The sequence below is a fragment of the Felis catus genome, chromosome D2 (assembly GCF_018350175.1).
Source record: "Felis catus isolate Fca126 chromosome D2, F.catus_Fca126_mat1.0, whole genome shotgun sequence".
Classification (NCBI taxonomy): Eukaryota; Metazoa; Chordata; class Mammalia; order Carnivora; family Felidae; genus Felis; species Felis catus.
Window position 1 is genome coordinate 8,887,256 of NC_058378.1, and position 14,593 is coordinate 8,901,848.

Here is a 14,593-nt window from a genome sequence, read left to right on the forward strand (position 1 = left end):
TTTGGCTTTCTACTATTCAAGGTAACTTTCCTATTTATGTTAATAACATACATCGATTTACATTTTTGCCTCCTTTGGTAGCTTGGTGTTCAAAAGGCACATAGGCTTTAAGACTTTTTCTCTGAGGGACTGAAAAAATACAGGGCTGCATACAGAAGTGACAACCACCTGCCACAATCTCTGAATTGCTAAAGAAACATCAACGTTTTCAAAATTCTCCAGGTCCTTAGCGAGCGGACTTGTGGGAAATGGAGTCCGGAAGTTTGAGAGTCCGCCGCGCGTGGTCATGGGAACGGGTCTTCTGCGGCTCCTTCTGCGCATGGGCAGAACTTCGCAGGCCCTTCTAGGTTCTCCCGCTTATGGTGAGAGACGGTGCGGAACCTCCACGATCCTGCAGGTCTGCTTGCCGCTCTGGGAGCTGGTGCGGCCCAAGTGGGAGGGTTGGCGAGGCCAGAGGGTTGGAGAGCTCCCAAAGGATCCCTGAGCGGCTCCAGGGAGCGTTGGTGCCTAGCGTGGGGAAGAGGCCCGCGAACTCCGGCGGGACCCTCGGCTGTTGTACCCGAGAGACTGGGTGGGGGAGGCTTCTGCCGGGTGGAGGGACTCCGGGACCGGAGAGTTTGTGTTAGGGGGAGGGGCCGGTGTGGGATGCGGGGATGCGGGGACCAGGTACCCCGGGGAAGATGCACATTCCGCGTGGATCCCGGGGCGTGGCTTGTGCGGCCGCGGGAGGAGCGTCCGGTGCGCATGCGTGGTGGGTGCGCTCAGCCGCAGAGAGAGGGGGCCCGGGTTGAGCGGGTGCTTTGATACAGGGCAGCATCGGGTATAAAAGAGTCATCTGGGAAAAATAACCTACCTGAGACTTTACGTCTGTAAAACTGAAGGTATTCATAACACCTTCCTCCTGGAGTTGTTCAGAGGCCTAGCAGTAAATATTAGCGACTGTTAACAGACTTCTTATTCGTTACTTTATGCTCACTTAGGTGGGTATAGCTCTCCCTGCTGTAACAAATTGGAAAACTGAGACCGAGAGGAAAGTTATATGCCCGAAGTCACAACATTAGCAGATAAACTAGAAGACAATTTTAGTTGTTTCTCCAAATGTCATGGTCTTTGCAATTTACTATCTTGGTTATAAAAGCCAGCACTGCATCCTGCACAACGCTTAGCAGAAGTAATTTGGCATGTGAAGAAACAATTTGAACGATTGAATCTTACCATGGCAGTTCTGTTTGAGGGATTTCTAGATGTCTTCAGAGCCTCTGATAGACAGGATAATTGTTTCTGAGTTAGGTCTATAACTGTTCTCAGAAGCCTTGATTTGAGTTTATTGAAGGTCTGACCTGAGAGATTCCATGGAGCAACAAATACAGTTGAACTGTGGGCCTGGGTGACAATTCAGTTAAAAAGAATTTGCCCCTTAGGTGCATTTCTCATCTACCTTTGAATGAAGCACGTTTTGTCAAGTAAAGAAGAGTCTCTGGGAACAGAATCTTTCCTGGAGAGAACCATTCCATGATTTGACTGAGTTTTTGAGCAGAGGCAGTGTAGTTCCCAGAGAGGAGCAGATGCTAGGTTTGCACAGCCTGTTCAGAATGAGTGAGATTTGAGAATGTTGCCAGAGGCCTCTGGGTTGCACCAATGGAGGACAGTTGGGCTTCATTGGAGGCGCTCCAAGGACATGCAGGAAGGGGCCTTAAAACCAGATCTGAGTCAGTCTTGTCTCACCAATCCCAGCTCATCCCCCACTCTCTTTATTTTTCACTCACTCTTCCCAGATTCCGAGCTGTCTTTCACATGATGAATCTGACATTTAAAGGTGTGCGGATGAGTTCTTTATAGGATAGCAGTACAAGAAGAGTTTATTTTTCTTCCTAAAAGGTGAGGAAAAATTGGTGCTGAGGGTGTAAGTGAATTTCCCTGGTTTTGTGTTAGGGGCAGAGCCCAAAGTAGATATTGAATCTCCCCACACCCAGGCCAGTGCTGACCACATCATCACTGTGGAAACACATTTCTTAAAAGACAGCCGTTTCAGAGTGTACATCTATTTTAGAAAAACAATTAAAAAGTACCCTTACCTGAAAGTGCCTCCGTCCTTTTTTTTCACAGCTTTGGTTGAGTTCTCTAATTTGGGGAGTAAACAAGGAAATATACATGTAACAACTTTTATTATAAAACCTTTGCTGAAGGTGTAGTGTTCCTTCATTTAGCATATTGTCATTTGTTTAACCAATTTTCTGATTTTTAAAACTTCTTTGAAGTAGAATAAAGGGGTTATTATTTTAAACTATTTTAAAATATCAGTATTGTAAAATATCAATAGACAAGAGTTCCATTCACCCAGTGAAAAATTGCACACCCAAGCTTTGCATGGCCAAATCACAGTCACATGTGGACATGTGGGTGCTTTATCTTATGTCCTTTCCTGCCCCTTCTCCAAGGTGAAAAGGATATAAAATGCCTATAGAGAGGCATTTTATCCTGGTGATGTTGGCCGCTTTTTAAGAAGGCAAATCCAGGAACTGCAAAGCAATCTGTACCTTTAATGACTTCATTCCTGTTTTTCTGTCCCAGCTATACTTTCAGAGATTTCAACATTTTTCCAAGAAAGACCAGCAAATTATGAAGAAATCCTATGTGAGTTGTTGTTGAAGTCATTTTATGCTTTGTTTTATAATGGATTTTATGAGGGTAACGACTCCTGTATTTTAAATGAAAAGTAGAAATAGATAAAATGAACCTGAGGGAAACAGCATGACACAATGGTTCTCAAACTTTAGTGCACGTCAGATCAAAACTGGAAAGTTTATTAAACCATAGAATGGGACCCGAAAATTTTCATTTTGAACAGGATTGCAGGTGATGTTGAGGTCTATAGACCAGTAGCATTGGAATAACAGATCAATAGGGCAAAGTTGACGAGACACACACACACACACACACAAACACACACACACACACAGTTCAAATGAAATTAGATGGTTAGCAAACTTAAGTTGCAAATATTTCTGACCTTTTAGCCATGACCAAAAAAAAAAAAAAAAAAAAAGACTGTTACATTGATCATGCACCAAGCAATCTGACTCCATTTGGAGCCTAAAGACTTTCTGGCATTGAGAGGTGAATAAAACAACTTTTGTTTCTTTTATGTAGATGATAAACAACCTTCTGGTGGCAACCAGAATGCCTGTAATTATCTTTCAGTGGAAGCAAAAGACAAAGAGCTGAGCAGAGCCCAGTTAATGAGGTTTTTTAGGAGACCATGTTACTGTAGCCACGTAGACAGCTTTCCGATGATCTTGATTTATTTTTGTTTTTGTTTTCCCTTGATAAAACCTAGAGCTCCTGTAGGCTAAATGGATGGTGTGTCCTTAAAGTTACTCTGGAATTCTCAGTCCCTGGCAACCAGTAAAATACATTCTGTTGCTGTAGACTTGCCTCTTCTGGGTCTTTTATGTAAATACAGTCACATGATACGTATTTTTGTACGTCATTCTTCCTTCACTTAGCAGAATGCTTTAAAAGTTTGTTCGTATTGTAGGATGTTACAGACTTCATTTTCTTATCCAACTTTATTAAGTTGTATTTGACAAAACTCTAAGACATCTAAAGTGTACATCATGATGATTTTGATATTTGTATACATTGTGAAAGGACTCCCCCCTTCTAGTTAGCAAACACGTCCGTTACCTCACGTAGTTCTTCGTTTCTTGGCGTAGCAACTTTTTTTTAAATGTTTTATTATTAAAAATAATTTTTAATGTTTATTTTTGAGAGAGAGAGAGAGAGAGAGAGGAGACAGAGTTTGAGTAGGGGAGGGGCAGAGAGAGAGGGAGACACAGAATCTGAAGCAGGCTCCAGGCTCTGAGCTGTCAGCACAGAGCCCTATGTAGGGCTCAAACCCACGAACAGTGAGATCATGACCTGAGTTGAATTCGGAGGCTTAACTGCCTGAGCCACCCAGGTATCACTGGCATAGCAAATTTTAATTGTACAATACAGGGATACCAGCTCTAGTCCCCATGTTACACATTAGATCATCAAGCCTTCTTCATTTTATAGCTGAATGTTTGTGCCTTTTTACCAAGACTTCATTCCTTTTTATTGGTGAATAATATTCCATTGCGTAGACGGACCACATTTTGTTTATCCACTTATTGGTTAATAGACATTGGGTCTTTTTATGCCTTTCCACTATTGTGAATAGTGCTGCTCTGAACATTTCATGTACAAGTTTTGCTTGAATACGTGTCTTTAGTTCTTCTGGGTGTTTACTCAGAAGTGATAATGCTGGACCATATGTTAGTTGTATTCTCACCTTACTGAGGAACCGCCAGACTTTTTCACAGTGGCTGCACAATTTCACATTTCCACCAGCAATGTATGCAAGTTCGTTTCTCCTCGTTGTTGACAACGCTTGTTGTCTTTTTATGTTAGCCATCCTAGTGGGTATGAAGTAATATCTCATTGTGGTTTTGATTTGCTTTTCCCTAATGACTAATGAGTACCTTTTCATGTGCTTGTTTGGTATTTGGATATCTGCTTTGCATGCATGTCTGTTCAAATCCTTGGCCCATTTTTGTTATTATTACTCCTGGCACCCTTTATTTTTATTTTTTTTCTGCATTCTTTTAATGTTTATTTTTGAGAGAGAGCGATTACGTGAGAGTGGGGGAAGGGCAGAGAGAGGGAGAGACCGAATGTGAATCAGGTCTGCACTGTCAGCGCAAAGTCTGATGTGGGGCTGGAACCCACAAACCGTGAGATCGTGACATGAGCCAAAGTCAGATGCTCAACCGACTGAACCATCCAGGCGCCCCTCAAATCCTTGGTTCATTTTTTAAATTGGATTTTTTGTTAGTATTTTGGGTACTAGATTTTTTAAAATGTTTTTATTTTATTTTTTGAGGGACAGAGACAGAGAACTAGTCAGGGAGGGGCAGAAAGAGAGGGAGACACAGAATTCGAAGCAGGCTCCAGGCTCCGAGCTGTCAGCAGAGAGTCTGACGCGGGACTCGAACTCACAAACCACGAGATCATGACCTGAGCTGAAGTCGGATGCTCAACCGACTGAGCCACCCAGGTGCCGCATTGGGTACTAGACTTTTATCAGATGTATGATTTTCAAATATTTCTTCTCATTCTGTGAGTTGTCTTTTCATTCTCTTGATGGCATGTCCTTTGATTCACAAAAGGTTATAATTTGGTAAAATCTGGTTTCTCTTTTTCTTTATTGCATTTGCCATTGATGTCTAAGAATCCATGTCAAGTCTAAGATCATGAAGATTCTCTCCTGTTTTCTTCTAAGAGTTATAGTTTTTAGCTCTTACATGTAGGTCTTTGATCTGTTTTGAGATAATTTTTGTGTATAATATGAGAGAGGGGTCCATTTTCATTCATTTGCATGTGGATATCCGGTTCCAGTGTCATTTGTTGAAGAGACTATTTTTTTTCTCCCACACCCCTTAGGCTTGTTACTGTTAGGGTAAGGTGCGGTTTTGTTGTTGTGTAATGAATTTCTGTAAAGAAAGACTTTTTTGTAAAGACTGTATTTGCTCCATTTCATTACAGAAGTGTATTCCATTTACCAATGGTGAACTAGTAATTAAAAAAAAATTTTTTTAATGTTTTTATTTATTTTTGAGAAAGAGAGTGCGCACGCATGCAAGTGGGGGAAGGGCAGAGGGAGAGAGGGAGACACAGAATCCAAAGCAGGCTCCAGGCTTTGAGCTGTCAGCACAGAGCCTGATGCGGGGCTCAAACTCATGAACCGCGAGATCTCGACCTGACCCCAAGTTGGACACTTAACCTACTGAGCCACCCAGGTGTCCCCCAGTGGTGAGCTAGAGATTTTCTTAAATGCCTGGGGCCAACAAAACCAAAAATCTCTGAGTCCTTGCTGCTGGGGTCTAGGTGTGTTGGGTTGTACCACCACCACCGGCACGAGACCGGGCCGTTGACAGCTCTTCCCTCGCGCTCACTTCCTGTTGGCGCAGAGCTGATGGCCACCAGAGGTGAGAGCCTGGGGCTTTATTGGGTCTTTTCTGAACATGCACCCTGTCCTGAATACGTGTGTCTTCTAGATTTCCAGGAACATGTGGAAGCTTTTCAGTCTCAAGCTATTCCACTCCCCAGCGTTTCTCGCCAGACTTTTTTGGCATGTCTTGTTCGCCCCACGCGTTATCTTTTACCCCTGGTGGCAGCAGCTGGTTCATTTGCCTTCAAATGTTTTCAGCAGGTGCCCTCCCCGTATCCTGTGATGTGCGAGAGTTATATGAGTATTTTGCCTTAGTCTTTTCACGTCTCCACTAGACAGGTCAAAACAGACAGTCCCCATGGTTTGAGAACCAGCTCTGTTCTATTCTCTCCAGCACCAGGAATCCACACCAAGAATGTGGGATTTCATCTTCCAAGACTGTTGCTGAGCCAGTTCGTGGGTTGAATTGTGTCTCCCGAAAATTCATGTGTTGGAGCCCTAACCCCCGATACCTTAGGATGTGACCTTATCTGGAGGTAGAATCTTTACCAAGGTAATCAAGTTAAAGTGACATCATTAGGGTGGGCCCTAATATGGTATGACTGGTGTCCTCATCAAAGGGAGATTTGGACCCAGAGTTGCGTACAGAGGGAAGATGATGAGACACAGGGAGGTGGTCGCCTGCAAGCCCACGGAAGAAGCCTTGACCAGCTTCTTCCCTCACAGAAGGAACCACCTTGCCAACACCATAGTCTTGGAGTCTAGCCTCGGCACTGCGACCGTAACTTTCTGTGAGGACAGCCGCCCAGTTTGCGTTCTTTGCTGTGGCGGCTCTGGCCCACGAGGGCCCCCTGCGAGGCTGAGGTGGAGCAAGGCTAAGTCAAAGCCACACGGATCTGTCCTACCAGGTTTCAGCTGCCTTCTGTATCCGTCCTTCGGTAGGTGGTTGTCAACCTTTGCCTCTTTTCCAGAGGTCTGATAAAATTCATTCTGATGGTTGTTGCCATTGTTCTGATGTTTCTGTGGAGGGATGGACCCCGGGCGGTTCCCCGCTCTTACCTTCCTGACCCAGACCCGCTTCGGGGATCGTTTGCAGGGCACGAGTTGCTCGACCTCTCTGCCTGTGCTCTTGTGCGGTCCCTACTGCTGGCTCCTGTGACTCCACACAAGCCCCTTCCTCCTCTCAGTGAGATTTCCCTCGTGGAATCTTGACTTGGCAGACCATGTTTCCTATTACATTAATTTCCTACTAGAGCTGTAACAAATTACCTCGGAGGTAGTGGCTGGAGCCGACACAGATTTGTCCTCTTACAGATCTGGAAGTCTGACGTCTGAAATGACTCTGACGGGGCTAAGGTCAAGGCAGTGGCAGGACAGGTATCTTCTGGAGGCTCTGAGGGGAGAATCTGTTTCCTTGCTTTTTTGGCGGGGTGGGGGGTGGGGGGGCTCTTGTGGCACCTTCCTCCATCTTCAAAGCACATTACGTCAATCACTGCCTTTTTGTCTTCACGTCGCCTTCCCGTCTGTAGTCCAGTCTCTGCCAGCTTGTTAGGACACCTGTCATTATGCTGCAGGCAAGATCTGGATAATCCAGGAAAATCTCTTTTCAGGATTCTTACCTTAATCAAATATGCAAAGCCCCTTTAGCCATGTACAGGAATGTTCACAGGTTCCAGGGATTAGATGTGAATATCTCTGGGGCCATTAATCACCCCACCACTCCTGGCTTTTCATCCCTGACTCACTGTTTGCTTCTATTTGCGTATGTACATTGATTTGTCATTCCATTTGTGTAGGGAGACAACCGTATGTATGTATCATGAAGGAATATATATTTTTGTTGTATATGATTTTTAGAATTCTGAAGGCTGTATCTCATTTGATGTGTACGTTACCTCAGCTCTGTGTTTAAAATTTAATATTGCATTTAAGATCTATCCAAGTTGATTAATACTTAATTCTTTCTAATGTTGTTATGACACCATACATTTTAGTTGTCCGTTTCTTTAAGGCATGCCATTTTCATTTTTCATTTTTATGTATAATTCTCCAGTGAACATCTTTTACATTTTCTCTCCCCGAATAAGAGCAAGCATTTCAAGCACACCTACACACATGATTAATATTGTTGGACCTTGAAAGGAAAGGACTTGCACTGTCTCATGGTACTTGCTGCCTGATTGGTCTCCTAAGTAACCATATGGCTCACGCCAGCTTGTAGGATAGCACAGAGTTCTTTACCTCCTTATTGATGGTTGTTATTGTTATTTAAAAAGTATTGGTTGGGGCACCGGAGAGGCTCAGTTGGTTGGGCTTCTGACTGCAGCTGCGGTCATAGTCTTATAGGTCGTGAGTTCCAGCCCTGTGTCGGGCTCTGTGCTGACAGCTCAGAGCCTGGAGCCTGCTTCGGATTCTGTGTTTTCCTCTCTCTCTTGCCCTTCCCCTGCCCTCTCTCCCTTTCTCTTTATCTCTCTCTCAAAAATAAACATTTAAAAAAAAATTAAAAAATTATGGCCAGTCTGATGGATAATGAAAGCCTCATTGTTGTGATTTGTATTTCTCTGATTATTTTATCAGATTGTGTCTTTCAGTTTTCTTCTGTGAAACATTGGTTTATATATTTTGTATATTTTTACATATTTTTCTCTTGATTTCGTTCTTGTGTTTCTTACTAATTTATAAATATCCTTTATGAGTTTTGTATAGTAATCTTTGTTTTTATTTGTTGTAACTATCTTCTCCAGGGTTTGTTCTATCTTTTAACTTTATGGTATTGTTGGTCATGTGGAAATGTTGTATTTTGATGTAGGCAGATTTGTGAATCTTTTTTTCAAGGTTTTTGTTTTTATTTGTTGGGTTTTTGGTTTTTTTTGTGTCTTTTGTTTTTGTTTGTTTTCTACAGTTCTTTTATCCTTTGGGTATATTCCCATTGTGATATGTAGTCACATTCCTATGCCTTAAATTCAGCAGATATTTTCTCACTGAGGTGTACCATCAAATTGAGACACAATTAGATTCATTTGTTTCATTTGCTATTTGTTTTAGGGTTTTGTTTTCATTTTGATAATTATTTTTGTTTAAGTATAAAAAACAGTTTTCTGAAGATGAACTATACATATAATACACAGCATATTCAGAAATCAGTCTGGCTTCTATCTCTGTCCCCTCCATCCTGTTTCTTGTTCCTTCCCTTACCTTTTGAGGGTGACCATTTTGTTTTAAGGTTTTTTTTTTAATTAAAAATTTTTTTTTTTATTTTAGAGCGCACATGCGCAGGGCAGAGGGAGAGAGAGAGGGAATCTCAAGCAGGCTCCACATTCAGTGCAGAGCCTGATGTTGGGTTCGCTCCCACAACCTGGGATCTTGACCTGAGCCGAAATCCAGAATCAGGCTGCAACCAACTGAGCCACGCAGGTGCCCCAAGTTTTCATTTGAATTCCAGTTAATTAACATACAGTGTTATGTTAATTTTACTTGTACAATACAGTGATTCTCATTTTGTTATTTTTAATTAAGCAGTCCCATGTGTAGGTCTTTGTGGGTCGCGTATTATACTTGATTTTCTCACTTAAACTTTTTGTCACTTAATAATATATTATGGAGTTCACTCTGTAGCACTATACGGAGATATTCCCCAGTTCTTTTTCCAGTCGCTCCGCACCACTCCATGGTGTGAGTCTATCATAACACATTCAACCAGTTCTTTATTAATCAGTATTTGGGTGGTTTCTAGTCTTTTGTAAATATAAATAGTGATGTAGCCTTGTGCCTATGTCTTTTCTTTCTTTGGCTAGCGTGCCCTGTGGTTGGTTCCCAGAAGTGGGATTTCTGCGTTAAGTGGTAAATTCATCTGTAATTTAGCTAACTATTGCCATATTCCACTTCTTAGTGGTTAATCATTTCACATTCTCAACAGCAGGATATCAGGATGCTTTTATGTCAACAGCAAATTAAATTAAGTATATATGCTGTTATTCTTTTGGATTTCTGCCAGTCCGATAGGAGTGAAATGGTTCGGTATAATTTTTATTTTCACTTTTCTTTTTAAAGGGTGAGCTTGATTTTATAAGGTTTAGTTAGTGCCATTAGTGTTTCTCTTCCTGTGAGTTTTCTCTTCTCAGTTCTTGTCCATATTTCATGGGGCAGTTGCTTTTTTCCTTTTAAGGAGCTCATTATATAGGGATATTAACCCTTTCTTTGTCACCTAAGTTGTGAATACTTACCTCTGAGTTGTCATTTTTGTTTACTTTTGATTTTGTTTTTAACTTTATTTAACTCTGCAGAGGGTTTTCTTTGCTTGTTTTTTAATTTTTTTGGTCAAATTTGTTATTTTATTTTATTGCATCAGGATTTTTAGTCACGGTTAGGAAAATGTTATTCTTTCTTAAGTTATCGGGGAACTCACCCATGTTTTCTTCTATACCTTACGAAGTCTTTTACATTAACCTTGACCAATCCGTTTGCAGTTTTCTTGATGTATAGATGAGAAAGGATCCCATTTATCTTTCTTATCCTATTAAGTTATCTTATCACTGTCTAAGAAAATTTTTTTTAACGTTTATTTATTTTTTGAGAGACAGAGACAGAGGGTGAGTGGGGGGAAGGGCAGAGAGAGAGGGAGACACAGAATCCGAAACAGGCTCCAGGCTCTGAGCCATCCGCACAGAGCCCCATGCAGGGCTCGAACTCACAAGAACTCACAAACCGTGAGATCATGACCTGAGCTGAAGTTGGTCACTCGCCAACTGAGCCACCCAGGTGCTCCAAGTTATCTTATCAGTGTTAATGAAAGATTCTTTTTCCTACTCTATGATATTGTCTTTATCATTTACTAAATTCCAGATGCATTTGAGTCTCTTTCCATTGATCCCTTTTTTTATTTATGTGTCTTGTACCACATTATTTTAATTAGGGAAGCTTTATGTTTATATCTGGTACTGTCCGGTAGATTAATTCCTCCTCATTGCTCTTTTCTCAGGTTTTTCTTGGCTTACTTTGCTTTTCTTCCAATTAAATATATAACCAACTTGTTTTATGCCCACTTAGAAGCTTGATGGTATTTTTTTGAGACTGCATTAAATTGCCCTATTAATGTTACGAATCAAAATCTTTTTGATGCTAAGATTTCTTATGTGAGAACATGGGCTAGCTTTCAGTTTCTTCTAATAGCTTTTTAAAGGAGTGTTTTCACAGCTTTCTTTATGTAGGTTTTGTTCATTTTTTGTTATGACTTCATGTCTAAGTATTTTACTTCAGCTTTTATATTTTCAAAGTTAAAAAGATAGAAGCATTTTCCCCACATATTTTCTTTGTCTGTGATATCCCTATTTTTACCCAAAGTGTCCTTTAAACTCTACTGGGTTTAGGATCCAATTAAAGATCATACCCTTATATTCTTTCATATGATAGATTTTTATTTTTTAAGTCCTGGTCACATGTCTTGCTGAGTAGTTATTCTTGAACTTAATGCTTTAGAATCATCTGAAACTCTTCGAATATTCTTGGACTCAGACTATGCTTCATACCAGTTAAGTCCGAAGGTCTGGGGATGATGCCTGGCTGTGGGCAGCCATGTCGAGAAGAAGGTCTGTGGAGTGGCCCCCATGTCTGGTTCGACAGATCTGTTTTTCCTCATGATTAGAGTCAGACTGTGTATTTTTATTAGGCTCATTTATTGTATACTTTTAAGGTATGACCGTACCATTATTAATAATTCCACCAAATACCCCACTCGAAAAGTAGAGTTTTCTTGTCTCCTTTTGTAAACTCATAATCTGTCACAGGACACTTGGAGACTGTGTGAATGTTCTTATTCCCAATAGTCTTTCACTCAGTGGTTGATGGTGTGGGTTGAGCATTTTTCTCATGTTGATTGGCCATGGATCTTTTCTTTTGTGAAGTCACTGTGTTAGGTCCTTTTCCCATTTTTCCATTAGTTCATGTTGTTCCTTACTGATTTTAGGAGCATTTTATATATTTTGGATATAATCCCTGTATCATTTCAAGATGTTGCTAAAATTTCCTGTTCTCTGGTTTGCTTTTTAAAAAAATTATTTCCTTTTGATTAATAGAAGTTCTTAACTTCTGTCCTCCTATTAATTTCAGTCTTTTTCCTTATGGTTAGTGTTTTTGATGTCTTGCTTAAATTTTTTTTGCTTGTCTACAGATTCTGAAGATAGTTTTTTGTGTAATATTCTGGAAGTTTTACTGATCGCATTTCAACCTACAGTCCATCTGGAATTGATTTTCACATATTATGTGAGATTGAAATCAAAAAATTTTTTTTCAATGTCCTTTTCTCACTGCTTTAATAGTAACACTTTTTTTTTCTTTTTTTTAATAAACCAGGTGTCCATGTTTGTGGGTCAGATTCTAGATTATAAATTTAGCTCCATTGATCTTTCAGTTTATTCTTTTACTGATAGTGCACTCTGTTAAATTACTCTAACTTTGGAATAAATCTTTATATCCACTAGTATATCAGTTTTGTACTTCATAATAAATTACCTCAAATTTTACAGGCAAGAACAACACAAATTTATTATCTCACAGTTTTTGTGGATAAGGAGTCTGGAAACAGGTTATCTAGGTCCTCTTAGGCGTAAGTTTGCAATCAAAGTGTCACCTGGGTTCCCTTCCGTACATATGTGGCAGAATTTATTTCTACATAGCTCTAGAACTCAGAGTAGCCTGCTTCTTTCAGATCAGTAGAAGAATGTCTCTGATATTTTACCCTCTTTAAGTGACTCACATGATTAGGTCAGGCCCACCCAAGGCAATCTCCCATTTAGATCAGAGTCAGCTGATTAAGGGATCTTAATTATACTTGCAAAACCTGTTTTGCCATTGAATATAACATAACACAAGGAACACAATATCACAGGAACACAAGTCTCTCCCACTTAAGAGAAGATTATATCAGTGTGAGGCTCTTTGGAGGTCATCTTGGAATTCTGAGTCATTGTGAGTTTACTCATTTTGTTCTCCAAGATGGCTTTGGTTATTGGTCATTTGAGTTTCTTCATAAGTTTGAGAATGAACTTGTCAGCTTCCACAGAAATATCTGCCAAGATTTTAATTCTGATTGTCTGGATTTAACCAATCGTTCTGATTTATAGGCTAATTTGGGGAGAAATTAGGTTTTTGTAATATTGAGTTATCCAATCCATGAATATAGTGTATTCATTTATTCGGGTATTCCTTGTTTATTCTCAATAATACTTAAAAAATTTCTGGGTAATAGTCTAATCTTTTCCCTGTTAACTAGTTTTTAATATATAGCATGAGCATTTATTAGCTATTTGTTTTGATAACCTGGGAATGATATGTCTCTGTCTCTGCCTGCTTGTGTCTGTTTCTTGCAATATTTTCCACAGTGGTCATCTCCTAAGTGGGTCATATATAACCCAGGGACTGTGCAAGAGTCTGTTCAGTTATGGGAAGAAAATACTCAGATGCCTCCCTACATTTATTTTAATCCAAAAAAAAAAAAAAAAAGAAAGAATGGAGAAATCTAATGTACGGTGAAATGAATATAGACAGTAATACCGTATATTATCATTAGATAATGTGGTAAATAGAGCTATGCCGGCAATCATTATAATATATAGGTGTATCAGAGTTACACAATGTTACGTGCCAAATTTATTCAGTTGAAAACAATAAAAGTGACTTAGAAAAAAAATAATGAGGAAACTTAATATATAGATTCACATTATAAGTTGACAATCCTATGAAAGATTTCTTAGAAGAGTAACCAAATATTTTGGATGCCCCTATTCTACTGGAGTGACGTCCAGAATTGCTCGTACCACGTTCCCTGAATACCACTATAGCTCTTTATCTTCTCAGAGTCCCAACAGTACTCCCCTGTGTGTTCATTGTTACTGCTTTCACTACATGTTTTGGACATATACGTGGTGATGCTGTTGCCCAAGTTTCATGCATGATACTCTGTTATCAGTGAAACCCACCCCAGTAGCAGGAGTAGAACTTTTCTCCCCTTTGTAACCTCCATCTACATCGTGCATCTTTTTCCTGTAGTAACATCTCATCGCAGTTACATGCTTACATGTTTATGTGTGTTTGTCAGATTATGTGCTCCTTGAGGACAGTGACGTGGTGTTATTGGTCTTTAGATTCTCAGAGTAGGAGAGGTCTTTATGGCACGTAGGCACGTACCACGACCCCGGTAACTTAGCACAACGGTGAGGACCTTTCCAGTCAAGTGCACAAGTAGACATGCCATAACACATTTTCTAATTGCCTGTGAATGGCGAACTCCCTAACGGTTCTCTGACAGCAGTTCCATGTCTTCCAGTTCTGATTACTTACACTTGAACACAAATGTGCTGTTTCAGGGATCCTTATCATTTGAGGATGTGACTGTGGGCTTCTCCCAGGAAGAGTGGCAGCACCTGGACCCTGCCCAGAGGACCCTGTACAGGGACGTGATGCTGGAGAACTACAGCCACCTTGTCGCAGTGGGTAAGGGGTTGTTTGCCATGTAGACTCCTAGTATGCACATCCTTTCTTGATTTGAAACCTGTAGAAGCTTTGTTGAATTTAGTGATATGGAGGCTTGATACTCAAGTATTAAGGGGAAGGATTGTTGAAACA

General features: G+C 40.5%; 1 protein-coding gene across 9 annotated transcripts in view; it reads left to right on the forward strand.

The window, feature by feature from the left end:
• Positions 1-239: 239 nt before the first annotated feature.
• Positions 240-14,593, forward strand: part of LOC101100417 (zinc finger protein 260) — a 30,392-nt gene continuing 16,038 nt past the window's right edge. For 2 of the 9 annotated variants that reach the window (XM_045040953.1, XM_019814116.3), the window contains exons 1-7: positions 240-397; positions 1,776-1,878; positions 2,572-2,634; positions 6,369-6,527; positions 6,701-6,912; positions 7,289-7,351; positions 14,335-14,461. Coding sequence is in view for 8 of the 9 variants with exons in the window: in XM_019814116.3 (XP_019669675.3) it covers positions 14,428-14,461 (34 nt within the window). In the remaining variant the exon portion in view is untranslated. The remainder of the gene's footprint in view (positions 398-1,775; positions 1,879-2,571; positions 2,635-6,368; positions 6,528-6,700; positions 6,913-7,288; positions 7,352-14,334; positions 14,462-14,593) is intronic. The other 7 variants (XM_023240338.2, XM_023240339.2, XM_045040951.1 and 4 more) reach the window with 6 other exon arrangements.